Consider the following 18,462-nt stretch of genomic DNA (forward strand, 5'->3'; position numbering starts at 1 on the left):
TAGGAGAACACTGTGAAGTGAGTTCCCGGTCCGGGCGCTGTGTTCCAGGTGTCTGCAAAAATGGAGGAACCTGTATCAACCTCCTTATTGGTGGTTTCAAGTGCGAGTGCCCCCCTGGAGAATTTGAAAGGCCATACTGTGAAATGACCACGAGAAGCTTTCCACCACAGTCCTTCATTACCTTTAAAGGATTACGGCAGCGCTTCCATTTTACGATCTCTCTCATGTAAGTAAAATATGAACAATATGTAGGCGACTGGTATTTGGCAGAAGACTCTTTGTAATAAAATGATCTGTAAGTAAGGAAAGTTTACATCTAACAGGGGTTATATTATTCTAAGGAATTAAGTCTCCTTCCTCTTTCATGAGCATCATCTAGGACTGTCCCAAATGTATTTACTGACCTTTCTGTTCTGTGGCCAATTTCAAATGCTATAATTTCCACAATTAATGTTAACAGGAATGAGCAATGATTTTATAAATTGCTCAAGAATAAACCACAAAGACAAAATACAGCATCAGACTTTAGGATTGTGTCATGGATTCCTTTATTTAGTTGGTCTGTAAATGTATCTGTAATGTTGTCCAAATAACATTATCCTTACAATTTTATAAAAGCAAGAAGTCATTGAAATTAATGAAATATAGTAATACCCTCTCCTAGGAAACTGCTTTGTTCGGTTTCTAGAAGTGAGCATGGATCTACATCTGCCCAAAAAGCAGATTTGCTGAATTCCCCATTGGGACCATATATGAACAGAAATCAGAAAGATCCATTAAAAGTCACCCCATTCTACCCCACCATAGCAATATTGCAATGTCTCTCTCTCTCACAAAGAGATTCAGCACATAATAACAGGAAATTCACTGACAAATGAGATGCTAGTTCTGTAAGACTAGTTAGCTTGTTAGGTCACATAAAGGGTCTTCAAACTGAATACCAGTGAGGTGTGACGCTGGTGTGGCTTTCTGCATTCCTAAGCTGTGCAAATATAAGCTCATTGCACTGCCTTCTTGATTTACTGCCTTTTTAACTGCATGTCTGGTTAATATTACACTAATTCCTGCACCCTTACGGGGAACAGTCCAGTTTCAAAATATTTCTTTTATTGTCGGCTCTTTAAAGCATAAGAATCAATTTAAATTTTTTTTTTATCTTACAGACTTGCATACGAAAAGAAATGTTTCAAAGTTTTATTCCCCATTGTGCCTAAGCACAAACATACATCAGCAGAAAATAATAATTACCCTAAGAAAACTAACAAGAATATACTAGTCACCTACAGTATAATTTGCACCATGCTGCTAATGAATAAAATCATTGCCTTGCTATGTGTTTTCTTTAGTGCTTATCTCCTTACAATTCACATGCTAGGGCAACAGAATTGCGTGCATGTTGCTTTAACTCTTCATGTTCCAGTGTGCGTCAGCATTCACAATATTGTTTAATTTGTGGACCTTGGCCGGAGCTAGTTTTCTGGCTCCAGATGCAAATCTTGGTACTGTAGAGTGAGTTGTTGCAATTATGTGTTGCTTTTGAATAATGATGGAGGCAGGAAACCTCAGATGGAGTCTTTACTGTTATTCTGTATTCTGGATATTCATTATGCACATAGTAGTAACAATAAAACCACTATGAGTGCCATAACCTTTTTAATATGTAATATTATTAAATATTATAAAGTACAGAAAATGATTTTGCCATGGACTTAGTATTATCCATCAGAATCAATGATGTATAAACCCAGCTGATTTACACAGTTTACTTTTCCTTATACAAAAGGAATATGAAAATTCACATTATCCCCAAACATCTTGGGTCCAGACTATGAAATGTATTGAGATAAACTGAATTAGTTTTCACACAAGTATAAATATTTTGGAGATAATTTGTTTGCCTTAATAAATGTTATTGGTTTGGTGCGAGTTTTGCTCTTATTTCTTTGTAATTAAAAGTTTATAACGTCACTGCCTTGTGTTGCAGGTTTGCAACTAGGGAGAGAAACGCTCTGCTTCTTTACAATGGGCGATTTAATGAAAAACATGATTTCATTGCGCTTGAGATCATTGAAGAACAGATCCAGTTAACATTCTCAGCAGGTAAGCTATTCACCCATCTTGGGATCACAGAATCATTTGCAATTCCACATCTTCACAGACTGGCTCAATAAACTTTTTTGTCACTTGTGCTAGTGCAGAAGAGACTGTAAGAGTGATTTTCTTGGTCATTTTTAAAATAGGTATGCTAACTCTATTCTTATAACTCAAGCATCTATAAATGCTTTCTGATAAAGTACATACAAGTATACGATCCATTATTCAGAAAGCTCTAAATACAGCAGAACACTCTGACTGATTTGCTTTTTGATAATAGGCTTTGTGCTTGATATTATACAAGCTATTATACAGCAAGTCCATTTATTGCTGAACAGTAATAGTAACATAGTAAGTTGGGTTGAAAAAAGACATACGTCCATCACGTTCAACCATAATGCCTATATATAACCTGCCTAACTACTAGTTGATCCAGAGGAAGGCAAAATGGAACAGTTAGCAATATATGTAGGCTAACTGTTCCTAGTGGCACTATAGTTCAGAATCCTTTACAATAAAAATGTGGAAAAGTAATATTGGTACCTAAAAATTGTATATGATTTACTAAATGAAAGTAGGATTAAAAAATATTTTCTTTCATTTTGTAGCCACTTTTTTTGTTTGCTTGCTTTCTGGTAGATACAGCTCAGCTGAGCTAGAAATGGCCAGGTTCCATACATTCTGAACTATTAGATGTTGGGGTAATTATTTTGCCTGCTTTCAGCCAACACAAAGTTCCCATTAGGCAGCCCACTAAATTGCCTGGTTTTTTTTCATCTTTTATAGATTTACTTGTAAAGAAGTGAGAAGTATCACATGATACAGTGCCAGGAAATTATTGTTTTGTGTTGGTGGAGTAAGATGAAATGGCTTAGCTTGTTTGCACTGTACACAATCAGTCACGAATTGAAATAAAAGCTTTACATTTTACATCCTTATGAGGAGAATGTATGGTCTAACTATTAGGTTTGGAGACAGTGGGTTTTTTATTTTGTGATTTTTTTTTTTTGTGTTGTTTATAAAGAGGCTTATAATGCAAGTATACTTTTGTATCCCATTTTTAACTACTTAATTGATGTAAGCAGGATTCCACAAATATTTTTTCAGCAAAGTGCTAATTACTGCAAACCGAATATTGCTTAGCATGACTTCCTAAGCAAACAATAGATTTATAAAGATAGTGAAACATTCCAGTTCTTAAAGGACCAATAACAGCTACAATTGAAATTACCTTCAATTATTTAAGCATTATGGTTACATAAATCTTTTTAGCCATTTTTACAAAGAATTATATTTTTATTTAAAAATGTGCACAGTTTTTTTCAGGAAGATTCCATAGTTCTGTTAGTTCACGTCAATAAATGATGTAAATGATCAAATGCATTTGTGTTTAAACCAGCAGAGAAAAGGCCAATCTGCTACCTTCTGCCCTATCCTTACAATACACTGATTGGCACAGCATCCCCCGTCCACATTTCAGACAGGGTTTGATTTTATACATAGCCTTATTGCCTCAGTAACTACTGTATATGAAAGTCTGTAGGCTCAACCACTTCTGTGACTAAGTTTTGCTAAATACATGCACATCAGAAAAGCAGTGGCAGCATGTAGCAATGCTCACCCACTTCTAGACACAGCCGCACAGAACCGGTGAAAGGTATTTCTGGGACTCCAGACACCCTTTCATTAACAGTGAATATGTAAGATTGCCTGCACAGTTTCCATGTTTTTATTAAATGGTTTGCATCATATTCCAATCTGTTCTTTAAAGAACATGTACAAACCTGAGCTGCTTGTGCAAGACCTCAGGCACAAAAGATACATTTATTTGTTATTGCTGATTGGTGATGAATCTGGAGAAATTTCAAGTCTGAACTGTGACTCCCAATGCCTTCCCTAAATTATCCAGGAGCTCTTTGCTAAAAAAAGGGTGTGGGAGAGTGTGTTTGATTAAATTGTGGGACAGAACTGTCACACCCAAGGCCTCCAGGTTTGGCGAATAACAAAGAGACCTGGAGTCTGACCAAATAAGGCCCTAGGCACATTGATTTGTAGTAATTTGGGGTCTCCTCCTTTGCCTGTACAGGTTTTATTTAAAAAGAGAGTGACAAGACATTTCCCATTTAAAGGAGCAGTAAACCTCCTTGTTCAACATGGGTTCAATAAACATGGCTTGTGTTGAACATATGTTTTGCCTATGGTTTTAATCACAAAATACCTAAGGGATTTTGTTATTTCCTGAGCTGAACAGGGAGATCTAAGCTACTAGGTAGTTTTACCTAGATTACCCTATGAAACATCACACTTGTATTGTTACTGTGTTAGCTTATAGATAAGCAGAACTTTTATACTTATGGATTATTTGTGCACTGGGAATCTAATTTTTTAACTTGCAAGGACTTAACATGGAGTACCATCATTTTCTCAGTTTGCCTTATTTTTCATGATTAAAATGAAGTATGTCAAACACAAGCCCTATATGTTTCATATGGAACACTCTGATGGGACTTCCTCAAGTGTATTCTGTCTACCTCAGAGCTGTTAAAAGGATAAACATTACCATAGCAGATGGAGAATATGCACCTGTGCCATGAGCCATAATGGGACATTTTGTACTAAATAAGAAAAGACTCAACAATTACCAACCCCTTTAAATACATGACAGCCATCTGTATCACAGTGGGCCTAATTTACCTACAATGGACAAGTTTGCACCAGTGCAGTAATTCTTTGCAACAAATCAGCATTCACCTGTGATTTGCTTAATGAAATTAGATCTTTAATTGGTTGGTAAGTTTTATTTACCAGTGAAAATGTATTTGGTAGCCCCATATATTTCTCTGTACCACTGTGTTACAGTGCTCTGGATCTTGGACTGCTGTATCTTTCAAAGCTTCTTTTCAGTGTCAAGCTCTGTACCTGGACGTAGTGATATCCATTGTGTCAGCTCTTCTAGTACTGGGAAGTGCATTGGTGGGAATACAGTTTTGTGCTGTCAGATCAGCTAATTAATGCACCGTATTATATAAATTGATCTTCTCCTTGATGTAGGCATATGAGGAACTGCTGTGATGATGGAGTAATGACTGCTGTGTGTTAAATGTAACTTTACACTACTAAACTGTGCTCTCTAGTAATAAACGTACTGGCAGCAAATAAATAAGTGGGAGCTGATATCCGGAATATTTTGGTTGGCTGTTGTGTTATTTTGACCCAAAGCAACCAATGTTAATCTGAATGCTTTATGCAGATAATGGCATGACCTGGTTGCAACCTCAAACTTGAGGGCTCAAGTATAGCTTGATAGTTTCAGAAAGTGCACATTCCAGATCTGCATTCTTTTGGACTTGGAGACAGAATTGATGGTCTTGTAATGTTTAGCTGCTCAGCTTGTGAGCTCTGGTTAGCAAACTTCAACAGCAAATACCACCTTAAGCCATAATAGGAGGTTTGTCTCCGTGCCTGTTACTGATAGGGCCCAAGAAATAATCTTAAACACAACCTAACATAATCCTGCTTTTATCACTTATTTCCACACCTGGCAGTTGGAATATGTATATTGCAACAACTCGAGACAAATAGGCTAATTTTCAAACGTGCATTGTGCAAAAAACCCCTTTTTTTTTTGCATGTAACTCCTACTGGCATAATTCTGCACTTGCAGAATGACAAATTAAGGACTACTTCCATTAAATTGTAAGAGTGACAGTATGCAAACAAGACCTGGGCCTTTGGAATCCTATAGTATAAGATATCCAGTAACTTTCCAAAGATTAATGGATGCGGGCTACCATAAAGCAGACCTTATGGTCCAGGCTCCCCTAAAGTCTGCTATATGATCGTTACACCACTGTAGGAGTTTCATGACCGTTTAAAATCATGAGGATGCAGGCCAAGTGCTTTTATGGAACTCTGAGGTGACTTCTAATATCCACATATTTGTTGTTTTTTTTTTTTTTTTGTAATACATACAATTCAGTTAGTCGTGCGACACAAATTCCATAACTACATCAAGTTACCAGTTATAACTGATTACATCACTAAGCACTTTTTATAAGGATATCATTTTAAGATATTGTTGCCTCTTATGCATTATAACTTTTTATTATAACTATTGAAGAATTCCTATTACATAGATTTACATTGGATCAAATACCTTGCACATACATTTCCCTTTTCAAGACTTATTTTGTTGGGTTTCTGGCGTTATTAATTATCAGTGGCAATTTGGTCTCATTCTAAAATGCGAACAGTTTCTCTAGATTTGTACAAGGAAAATAGTAAGAGAATCTGCTCTTAAATGAGCCTACAATATATTGGGTTTGGGAATATAGGTGACCTAAAACATTTTATAACCCATGATATGATATATGAATGCGATAAGCGAATATAAAAGACAAGAAGTTGAGTATGGTCCATCTGTTCAAGGTTATAGGTGAATGAAACATGCAGGATTTGAAAATGATTAAACTCCAGGTATTTTTAATCTATTTCAGCTTTCTTCAAGAAACCCTTGCCTTTATTTACTCATTTTAAAAATGTTCAGTTAATGTTTGTTTTGCAAAAGCTGCTGGCTTCTGTACAGCTGAATTATTTGATTTGTAGAATCTTCTAATACATTCTCACTTCTTTTTTTATTAGATTACCCTTAACTTCTGCTCTGTTTTTTTGTAATCACATAGTATATTAGTTGACTGTGTATAATAGTATAAATAGGTTTGCTGCGAATGTTAGTTTAGCCATCTCCGCAGCATATATAATTGACTGTTTTATATCTTGTTGTTAACAATGTTACCTTTCAGAATATAAGCTCTAACATTTTAATTGAAAACCTTCCTGAAAGGTTAACTAAATGATTACCTTCAGAATTAATTAATAGTAAAGCGCCTATTAATCTTTAGTCATTACAGCCGGTGTATAGTAATTAACATACTTATTTTCTGAGGCTACATGCAAAGTTATTTCTTTAAGCAGATCCATAAATTAAATATTTAAGTCATTCAATACCTGCAAGGAGTTTAGCATATTTATAACAAGCAGTGTTATGTGCCATAGGGGTTCTAGAGCCAACATAACACTCATCAGTTTATATCAGGATTCAAACATTAATAGATTGCAGATTCACAAAGGTTTATGTTGATCATATATGGGAGGGTAAAAGTACATAAAGAGTGCTGGACCAGAAAATGTTCTAGTGACCCAAAGGTAGGATGATGGTGATGGCTGTGGATAGTGAGCAAATGTAGGGATGCGCCGAAGAATGAACATGTAATTGTACCAAATTAAAGGGATACTGACATGATTTTTGTGGTATACTTTTTATTTCTGAATTACACTACTACTATTTCCATAGCGAATAATTGACTCTGCCATTTAAAATGATATTCATGAACCAACAAATGTATTTTTTTTTAGCTGTAATATTGGTGTGTAGGCATCCATCTCAGTGCATTGTGCCTAAGTCAGAGCTACACATTAGAACTGCTTTTAAGTAACCTATTTCTCCTATGCCCATGTAACTGGAGGAGTACCAAGCCAGACATGGATTTCTTACTATTGACTGCTATTCTGCTAGGAGCTGCTATCTTGCTGCCTTCCCAATTTTCTGCTAATCAACTGCTGGGAAAGGGGTGATATCACTCCAACTTGCAGCTTAGCAGTAAAGTGTGACTGAAGTTTATCAGAGCACAGGGCACATGGCTGTGGCACCCTGGGAAATGAAGAATATGGCTAGTCCCATGTGAAATTTCAAAATGAAATACTAAAAAATCTGTTTGTGTTTTTGAAAAAAGGATTTCAATGCAGGATTCTGATGGAGAAGCTCTATTAACTGATGTGTTTTGAAAAACATGTTTTCCCATGACTGTATTCCTTTATTATACATAATGGATCCTTTTATGTTTCAGGAGAGACTACTACTAAAGTCACCCCCTATGTTGAAGGAGGAGTAAGTGATGGCCAATGGCATTCTGTGCAGGTGCAGTACTACAATAAGGTAAGAACTTCTGCAGATAAACCTCTTCTTGTAATACATACTATTGTACTGTCAGAATTGTTTACAGCAGTGTCTGCCTTCATCTCTTTGTATTATTATTATCAGCTCCTTCTCTGCATCCAGAATCAAACTGAACAAGTAGCAAGTTGTTCTTTGCCTTTTTGTGAGAAATTATGCTTTTACAGATTTCAGTATTATACCTGTAATAATAACTAGCCTTATTGCAAAAATTAAAGGGGATATAAGTCAAAATCTTAACTCATTGTTTATATATAGTCCTTAGATAGGAAAGCACTATGATGTTGTTCTAAATAAATCAGTTAAAACAGGGTTAAAACATACTAACTGAAGCTCTGTATTCCTTAGTGTCTGCAGCAGAATGAGGAGTGATGTGTTTCACTCTCTGCTCATGTTTCACTTCCTTATATGTGCCTGACCTGCTCTTATCAGCAACTGACCAATGACAATCCAGCAAATAAACTCCTGTGCTTTTTTCAAGTCTGGTATAGGACAGTTCCTGCTTTTGTTTTTTCTCAACTCTGATAAAAAGCAGTCTCCTGCTTTGTTTTTTCATCAGGATGACCACTGGCCCTATAGGTTTCCAGGTGCTGTGATCAGAGCTCATTTCAGGGGAATATTATAATATGCAAAATACAAAGGCTTCTCTCTGGGTTTATTTTGCAAATTTATTTTATTTGGTCTGAATAGAACACAACAAGGATTATGGTTTTTGACTATACATCCCCTTTAAATTTTTGTTAAATTGCCTTTAGATTTGTATTGTCAACTGTAAGATTTTTATAATTCTTTTAAACAAGTCTGTTTTCACTGTAATTCTTATTATTGCCTGTAAACTATTAATCCTGCCTCGTTTTGTCACTGTTAGTAATTTACACTGTGGGCAAGACTACTTTCTTCCCAAGACACTACAATACTGACAGCCCCATGCTTATGCTTGACCGTTAGTTGGCAGAGTAAATTTAAGAAACAAAATAAGATGCTTTCATATTTTAACTTGGTTTTATTATTACCTAACAAGGTAAATTGGTGATGTGAATCAGATCATTTTTACCATTTGCCTAGATTTCAATAAATATCTATGAACAGGTGGCAAACACAACCGTTGATACTGGAGAAGCAAAATGTTCCACATTGGAAACTTGTATGTTCACGGCACTGTATGCAAATTCTTTATCCTAGTTTGTCGCTCTGGTTAGAAATATATCTGTATACCTTCTACAGGCGGTGGCATGGGGAAAATAATATATTTAATCTGTCGGGACTGAATTTGCAAAGCATACAAACTTTTTAATGGTTGACTGCAGCTATACATGTGATTTCAAACTGAACAATGAAAGGAAAGCTAAGGGTTGGGATGATGCAGGAAAGGTGAACCAAAGGTGTGTTGGCTCATAAATACGCTGGTCATGTTTCACTCCTGTATTATCTTGACTTGTCTGCTCAGCATTAGCGGTGGATAAAGTTTCTACTGTGCATACGGAGAGGAGCTGGTGACATTTTAGGAATGTTCAGGCTTCTTCAATAACTTGACATCATTGTTTTTTGCAGTCCCCCTTGAGTTCTAGCAGCCGCCCAGATGTGATAATGTGTGTCCAGTGTGAGTGCGAGTAAAGCCCACAGTCCCACATACATTCCCCAAATGTATTCTAGGTGCATGCGTAAAAGCACAGCAAATATTTATTTTACATAAAAGGGGATTTTCTGTCTTTCCTCTTTTATCATACATCAAAAGCCAAAAAATCATTACAATACAAAATTCAACTCAAAAAGAACTGCATTAAAAACATAATTTTTTTTTTAAGTGACTGAAAGAGACTAAAAAAAAAAGGTGGGACTGGTCTCCTGCTTTCTTATTTTCTTTACCTCCAAACGAAATGTAGCAGTTGTGTTTGTATGCTTACTAACTGCCATTCATAGCTTTTCACTCAAGAAATGCGAAGTCTTTCTATTGACTTTGTGGGGACAAATGTATCCATGAACCATGAAAGCCTGATTTAATGGCATAACACATGTGTCTCCTAGCAACTGTATCTACACAATGAGGTCATTTGGACAGTGTCTGCCTTCATGGTGAATCCATGGCGTTAAGCAATCTTATTAGGAAAAGCAACCTTTTTTGTGGCACAGAATAACTGCATACTACCATGTGCAGCTCAAGTGATTACAGGCCAGTGTATAAAAAAAGGAAAGAAGTGTGGCACACTTTTGGAGAGTGTTTGGCCCTGTTTTTTCTCTCACTAATGATTTATATAAATTAATTAATCAAACTCTTACTTTAATAGAACGCTGTTTCAGCCACTGACAATAGCAATGAAAAACTTGATAATGTAGAAGGCTTATTTTTATTCTTTTTATTGGTTATACAGAGGCCTTCTTATCTCCATCTTCCATTGTTAATTCCCAGATGCTACCTGGTAGCTAGGGTAAGCAGGACCCTAGCAACCAGATTGCCATGTAAAATTCCAAACTGCCGAACAAAAAAAATGACCAATTTACAATTGTCTTATGACACCACTGTCTACATTATGTTAAATCTTAATTTAAAGCAACTATCCATTTAACTTTAGGCTTGTGTCACATGTCCCACGAGAGCACAAGTATGTGCAATTCTCGTCCAGAAAACATGCACTTGAATATGACGTGAGATTTACAAATAATTTTGATGTTCCTATTTTAACCAGTAGAAGGCAGCAGAAGGGCTATAGGATGTTTCTGTCAATAATATATGCTAATAAAGAACCTGCTCTATATATAATAGGAGCTGTAATGGGGTACCTGTTCTGGAGGCACTTTTACTTTAACCACAAGCAGATACAGTTGTTAGTTACCCTGAAGAGAGTTGTGTACTGTGTTTTTGTACTTTTAAGAAAGTTACAAAAGTTACATGGAATGATATGATGGCAATTGAAATTAAATCCTATCTTATGCATAGTTATGGTCCTGTTATATTTATTTAGCTCTGCAGAAACGTAAGAAGCTCTGGCCCTATGTGTGAGTTAGGATGGTCCATTTTCGTTCTGGTGGCTTAATGTTACATGTCTGTCATTCTAACTATTTAATAGGCAAGAAACCTCTTTTATACGTTTTATACGTCTATGAAAAGAAAGATTTTAAAAATAGATTTTATGTCATACAGTCCAGTAAATAAAACACCACTTCAGTCACAACAGTGACTTCATATGTTTCATGTGCAAATATTTGTGTGACTTATGATTACGTCTAATTTAATAAACATCTAGCAGCTTCATAGTAGTAGCCATAGATATACAGTTGGTCTAAAGCAATATGTGCCTATGCAAGTTTTAAATTACCCTATTACCATATACTGCTTGAAATAAAATCAGCACCAAACTAACTCACTGCAGAGCTAGGTCTGCTTCTATGTATCCCTAACCCTAACCACCAAAATATTGTTTCTAGAAAGGTCTATGTTCCATTGTTGCCCACTAGCAGTATATTTCTGAAACCAGTTTCAAGCATTTTGAAGAAGCCCAAATCCTATTAGACACAGCAGGAGTTCTGTTGGGGGTCGCTAATCTGCACTCAATGGTTTCTCTGCAACAAAAGCCAATGTTTTTTTCAGAGAGTCTGACTTTTAAATGGAAAAATATAACAGACAATAAAGGGAAGTTTAAACCTCATCCAGACCCCTTTGCCGCTCATTTGCATGAGACCATGAATTTATTTTGCAGTTAAATGTAGAAGACATTCCTTTGGTGGTAGAAAATCAGTGGTGCATCAAAGAGAACAATGTAGTGACCAATTTCGAGTAATTCATTGACCTGAATCCTAAGAGGCACCACATGTTTTATTCACTTTACTGCACAAATGCCCACTGGGCCATTGTTTGTTTCAGGGATATGCACTACAAAGGAAACCTGTGTAGGCAGGGGGACTTCCTGTGGCGCTCGTGTTAGTGTATTATCTCATTACTCTTCATATGGATGCTGCTGATTTTGTGTCATGACTCAGGAGCTTCTCTGAATAGAATCAGTATTAAAGTGAATTGCATCTCATGATACCTAAAATGATTGAAAAGCCACATATATACTGCTGTCCAGGGAAAATACAATACATCTTAATATATATCCTAAATAGGTGCTGCTGTGTTTTATATATTTCTATAATTTAGGTGTTTTTTTAAGAATTAAAGTTATCAAACTTTCTAATAAGAATTCACTTTTTCTGCCACATATCAGTGTCAATTGCTGTTATATACACACACATAGTAACTAAATAAAAATCTGCACTTTCTTAAAGCCGGGTGCCAGAACCAGAATTGTGTAATACATACAATGAAGGTGGGCCACATGCCAAATATCCGTGTTTCTCAAAGTGCTTTATTTCATAAATGAAGCGGTATGTATATATACATAAATATATATAGGAGCACAACCCTAAAAATTTAATTAACTGACCAGGTGCTGGTCAAAATAAACTAATTATAGAGACAGAGTACCGCACACGGTGGCACTTAATATACAGAAAAAAAATTATTTCAAAAGATCCAACGTTTCAAGCACACACAGTGCTTTTCCTTAGGGACAAACCCTAAGGAAGAGCACTGTTTTTGCTCGAAATGTTGTGCAGTACTCTCTGTCCTTGCATGAGCTTTATAATTTTGACATAAAAGTATTAGCTAAATGCTTCTACATTCCCATATCTTATATTCCTCTATGAGGGGACTGCCATATTTATGCAAAAAGAGTCCGTTGACATTAGAAGCTATAAAGCTGGCCACACACACTGATAATATTGTAGAAACCTTGTTTCGTACGGTATTTGGTGCGTGTATGGCGACTTGGCGAGGCGACAGATATCACAGAAGGCTGCTGATATCGGTCGACTCGCCAATCGGGCGGATCAAAATCTGCCTTCAGGGCTGAACCGACAGAAGGAGGTAGAAATCCTATTGTTTCTATGTCCATATCTGATGATTCAGCCCTGAATGTCAGTGGAAGGTTGGAACGATCTTTCATGCGACCATTGGTCGCGATCGAAAATCGCCATGTGTGTGGCCAGCTTAACTGACAGACTGAGAAGGGACAGTCAGGTTGGCAAAACAGTCAGGTTTAAGAACTTCAAGTAACAATTACTTACAAAAGCAGCCCTATCAGCAAAAAATGATCAACATGATCTATAGGTAACTTTTTATGTACATAAAACATCAAAAGCAAGTTTCAGGTAAAACTTAGCCACTATAGAAATTGTCTAAAGAAATACTAGAAGTATTACTAAATCAAGTGAAAGTGAGTACAGGACTGGCCATACTAGGAATGATTTTGACCCATTTGGTCAGCCACTATTGGCTGATACACACAGTGGAAGTTAGCTAATATGATGTGTACTTGGCTGGGTGTACAATATGCCTTGAGATTTATGTGCATTCTCGTGACATTACAGTACATTCTTTGCATCACTCTGGTGGAGAAGTATTATACATTGCATTGTGCTGACAGATTTTTGTTAGGTTATGACATAAAAACTGCAGGTTGTTTGTGCTGGAAAAGTATGTTTGCCTGGAAAAGCCCCCTAAGTATACTGAGAAATGCCATGCCAAGACTGCATATGGTTATACTAGTCCACACCCAGACCTCACCTAGTTGAAACAAATGTACCCAAATTACAATTTATCTTACATCTGACTACAAACACTGTTGCTGTATATAACTTTTCCCTTGTGTACACAAAAAAGTTGTACCCAGAACAGAATTTGTATCTTAGAAATATAGAAGATAACTTTTGAGACCACATTCAAGGAGCAGTAGCAGCCGATGCTATTTATAAGGCAGGGAATACGGCTTCACCAGATTTGGTCATGCTTGGTTTGAGAATTGTGCTGTCAGCATAGGCATTGCCTTATACTGAGCAGAAATCAAGAAAAAATATTCAGCACCAGCTCCTGCAGTTAGTGTGAAAATATCATGCAGAAAAATAAAGATCTGTAGCTGTACCCTGAAAAAAAGAGATTGCAATCTTGTGCCACAGAGTAAGAACATTTTCCACCACCTGCCTCATACCTTTCCTTGATTTATGATAATTTTAAATGTACTCTATGTTTGCATTAGTATCTATGAGCCCCTACATAATTAGAGACCCTTGAAAAAGAGTTATGTTTTGAGAATGTACTCCTTGACTTGTATGTCCAAGACCTTTAGCTGCTAGGCAAGATCCAACACAGCAAGTAACATCAGTGCTCCAAGGAAGTAATTCAATATATGAAGAAGCGGCTGATTTTGGCAATTTTTGTGACTTAAAGGGGGTTTCTGCCAATCACAGTGATATGCGTGCTTGCTTTAGGAATTTTATTTTGGGAAGCCTGTGCATATATTTAATTTTATTGACAGGATCATCAGTCTTATTAAATACCTCTCTGATAAGTCGCTTTACATAAATTTTGGCTTGACAAATTAGTTCGATATATATCACTTTATTACATACTGTATATAACAAAGAGTTACAATGAAGAAGAGAGTTTAGAGGCATTCTCCTGCAATCTGGCATTTCAATCAACTTCATACACCCTGAGGAAGTGAGCATACCAGAGGTAGTTACAGTGGAGCAAAATTAATAGGACTGTAGTATCACCTTTCATGTTGTACCTGAAGAGGAATGATGCATCTTATCACAGTAGCATTTGCAATTTGATTTATATCTGAGTTATCAAGCTGTTATGAAAGTGTACCCACAGGCCAGTTAAACTCATGCTGAACAAGTACATGAAACACGAAAACACTAACAGTGATGTGAATTTTTGTATTTAATTTTTGTAATTCCTTATGTAAGTAAATTGTGTTTTATGTTTAAAAGATCTTTAATAGAGGCTTTTAAATGGTGTATGTTTTATTTCTGTTTTAAGATGTATAGCAAAAATGATTCACTGCTTACTGAATCCAGGATTTGGTTCGGGATTAGAGCTGGATTCTGCCTTTTTCGGCAGGATTTGGCCAGATTCAAGTGCCTGGCCAAATCAAATATTTAAAATCATGTGACTTTTCATTGAATGAACCAGAAGTTGAAAATATATGTGTGATTCGGCCAAATCTTTCACAAAGGTTTCATGATTCATGCAATCCATTTTCACACCAGCCACCTGCTACCTTTGGCGTTTAATTCTTTGACCTTTAATTGTGCTCTTCATGTGAAGTGCCTGAATTTTGTTTGCAAATTATTTTCATACCATATTTTCATCTATGTTAGCAAATTGGAAGTACAGTCAAGTGTGATAGCCAGATTGTAATGTATGGACACACAGTTCATTTCACCACAAAAGCAAATATATATATATTTACATTTGAGATTCAGAAGTATAGGACCATTTGCATTTTCTGACAGATCTGTTTAATTGCCAAACTTTATTATTTGTATATTGTACTAATGGCTACAAAGGGGTTCCCCAGCTAGATATAAAGGGAGCTCACGCAATGGCTGGCAAGCACATTTTCACTTGTAAGTATAGGAAAGTATTGAGAGGTATGAAATGCTGAACTTCTGGTTCAGCCATAAACTTTCCCTAATCCTTTGTATACTTAATATTTCTGTGACAGTCGACTTCAAAAATGAATGTGTGAAATGTAACAATCACATGCCAGCATGCCATTCCAGTTCCCTTTAGATTTAATAATTGAGAGCTTTGAGTTAGCACTGCCTTTTCATATACATGTCTTGTGACAACTGTGTTCTTGGGAACAATATTTTTTTTCTGCAGCTAACTTTATAGGGCATAGACAGTCTGTCAAAACCTCTGTTAGGTCAAATGTGACAGCTTCCTTCTGTCCTGAGCTGGAGACATAAGAGCAGTGCTAAAAGCCTAGAAGGGAAGTGACTTAGACAGAGTATTGCTGTGCTAGAATGCAAACAAGTACATTTGGTCACTTACAAGTGAGCAGTTAAGGATTAGTTGTGGATAGAATAATAGTATGAGAATTTGTTCCTCATCATACCTCTGCCCCAGTCCCACAGTAATGCAGCTTGGCCATTTTGATGGGGTTTCTAGGGAGGCACAGGGAAGGAATGTGTGCAATTATGCAAAAAAATAATGCATAAAAGGACATTAGAGCTAAAAGATAAGGTTATATTGTAGTACTTCGGAATTATCATTCCAACAGAAAAAAAAATATTAACTCCCCCCATAACATGTATCTCCTATTCAATAAAAATAATTTTTCTGCTGTTTAGGAATGCTCTGATGCATCTCTGTTTCTCAGAGAGAAACCTAAAAGGTTTGGCTGCCTGGAGGTGGCATTAAAATGCAGTGGGAAGATTCCATTCTTGCAAAATTGTTTTTTAAAGATTGTTTGAAGAGTCAGCAAAAACAGTTTTTTCATTCTGCACATTTATAGCTTCTAATAGACCTTTACTTAACAGAAGGATTTGTGTCTAAAAAATGTATAACAAACATGAGTACATTAAGTAATCATAATTCAACTGGCCTTCTGCAGCCTCCCCACCACATATCTGAACTCAGTGCAATGTTATTGAGTGTGAGAGTTCATCCCTGTTTGTGCTTAAACTTTTTTGAAAGGTGATCAGTTGTCCATGACAAATTAGTTTTTCCCCGAGTGCTAAAACTACTTGCACGCCAAGTAACATTTAAGGGCAGATTAATGAAGACGTGCCTTGCCATGTTTGGGCAAACAAAGTTTCTGAACTCACTTGCTTTTTCTGCAATTGATTGCTCTGGCTTGCTGCTCTATGGAAGACTATCCTCTATGCTCTACGACTAATGCCACACAAAGCATATGGGGCATATTTTCGGCATATTTTCTTGCCGAGAATAAGCGCTATATGCTTCAAACTTACCCCTACCTGTGCAGGCACGTGTAGCCGATATCCGCATGAAGATTTGTGAAAATGCACGTTTTCGTGTTTTTATGTGGATATCGGCTATATGTGCCTGCACCTGAGCGTATTCAATTCATGTGGGTGCAGGCACAGGTAGGAGCGTATGGAGCGTATTTTTTGGTTCGATTTAAACAATCACCTAGAAAACAAAAGCAAAGATCTGATTGGTTTCTTATGGTCAACATCACCAGTGATGTTTGTCTCCAATATTAATAAGTACACCCTTAGGGGCAGATTTATTATGCTGTGTAAAAAAACGGCGACATAATTCACCAGACATCGCCAGGCTTTGCCACGTAAAATCTGAATCATTTTTTTTTACATGGTTTTTCTTCCACCGGAACTTATGTTAAATAAAGGTTTCAAATTTGACATTCATGCGGTAAACTTTCTACACTGTTTTTTTGGCAAATTTCATTTTACACAGCATAATAAGGCCTTATCGAGTCATGTAGGGGCAGATTTATGATTGCTTGAGACTTTCAGCTTAAACAATCATAAATCTGTCCCAAAGTGTCTAAAAAAACATGTGCCATATTCTTACTTAAAGTGATACTGACACGAAAAAACTACTTTTCAAAATATGAATGTACATAAAAAGTTACCTATAGGTCATGTTGATCTTTTTTCACTGATGGGGCTGCTTTTGTAAGTTATCGTTACTTGAAGTTCCTAAACCTGACTGTTTTGCCAACCTGACTGTCCCTTCTCAACCTGTCAGTTATAGCTTCTAATGGTAACGGACTCCTGCTGCACAAATATGGCAGCCCCCTCATAGAGGAAAAGTGGTAATCAAGATAGGTAATGTTCAAGCATTGGGCAAATACTTTTATGGCAAAATTATAAAGCTCATGCAAAGACAGTGTAATTATATATTTTAAAAAAGTTTAATTTCAGGTGTCAGTATCTCTTTAAGCCCTGATGTGTTTTATCAAAGGTAATTTTTATAGTGTCAGCTTTAAGCTTTTTCAGCCAAAAACACCACACAACCATCATTTTATAGATCATGTTGTAGCATACATATGTAAATCTTAAATGTAACATATAACTAAGTACAGATCAGCTTGTTTCGCCCCAGTCTGTTCCAAAGGGGTAAAGAAAACTTCATATATCTTAGTTTCTAACAAGTTATGGAAGCTATTACCTATATATCAGAGAATGTCATAACATGACCTTTCACAATAAAGCAATTTGTCATTAGTCTTTACCGTAACAAACTATACCGCCCCCAAGGCCATGCTATTTTCTTTTTCGACAGTGGAATCCAAAAATCTTATGATTTAACACCAATTGCCTGTATATTAAGTGCAACAGCTTCTATATGTTCACTTCTCTAATCTTATATATAGCTATTAACTATATTTTTCTATGTTTACCTGCAACTTTATAAGAGAAATTTGTGGTTGAGACATAGTCCAGCATCAGGCACTATTGAGAGGATATATCATCCCCACACATCAGTGTGGGGATAACAAAGCTAACAATTCCTCACCTGGTATGTGTGGTTA

The 18,462-nt window shown here is 36.3% G+C and overlaps 1 protein-coding gene across 3 annotated transcripts in view; it reads left to right on the forward strand.

The window, feature by feature from the left end:
- celsr1 (cadherin EGF LAG seven-pass G-type receptor 1) overlaps window positions 1–18,462 on the forward strand; it is a 102,044-nt gene that overhangs the window by 53,890 nt on the left and 29,692 nt on the right. For all 3 annotated transcript variants that reach the window (XM_004913001.4, XM_002932203.5, XM_031899001.1), the window contains exons 3-5: window positions 4–226; window positions 1,985–2,100; window positions 8,001–8,089. In XM_004913001.4, the coding sequence (XP_004913058.2) occupies window positions 4–226; window positions 1,985–2,100; window positions 8,001–8,089 (428 nt within the window). The remainder of the gene's footprint in view (window positions 1–3; window positions 227–1,984; window positions 2,101–8,000; window positions 8,090–18,462) is intronic.

This window comes from Xenopus tropicalis, chromosome 3 (assembly GCF_000004195.4).
Source record: "Xenopus tropicalis strain Nigerian chromosome 3, UCB_Xtro_10.0, whole genome shotgun sequence".
NCBI lineage: Eukaryota > Metazoa > Chordata > Amphibia > Anura > Pipidae > Xenopus > Xenopus tropicalis.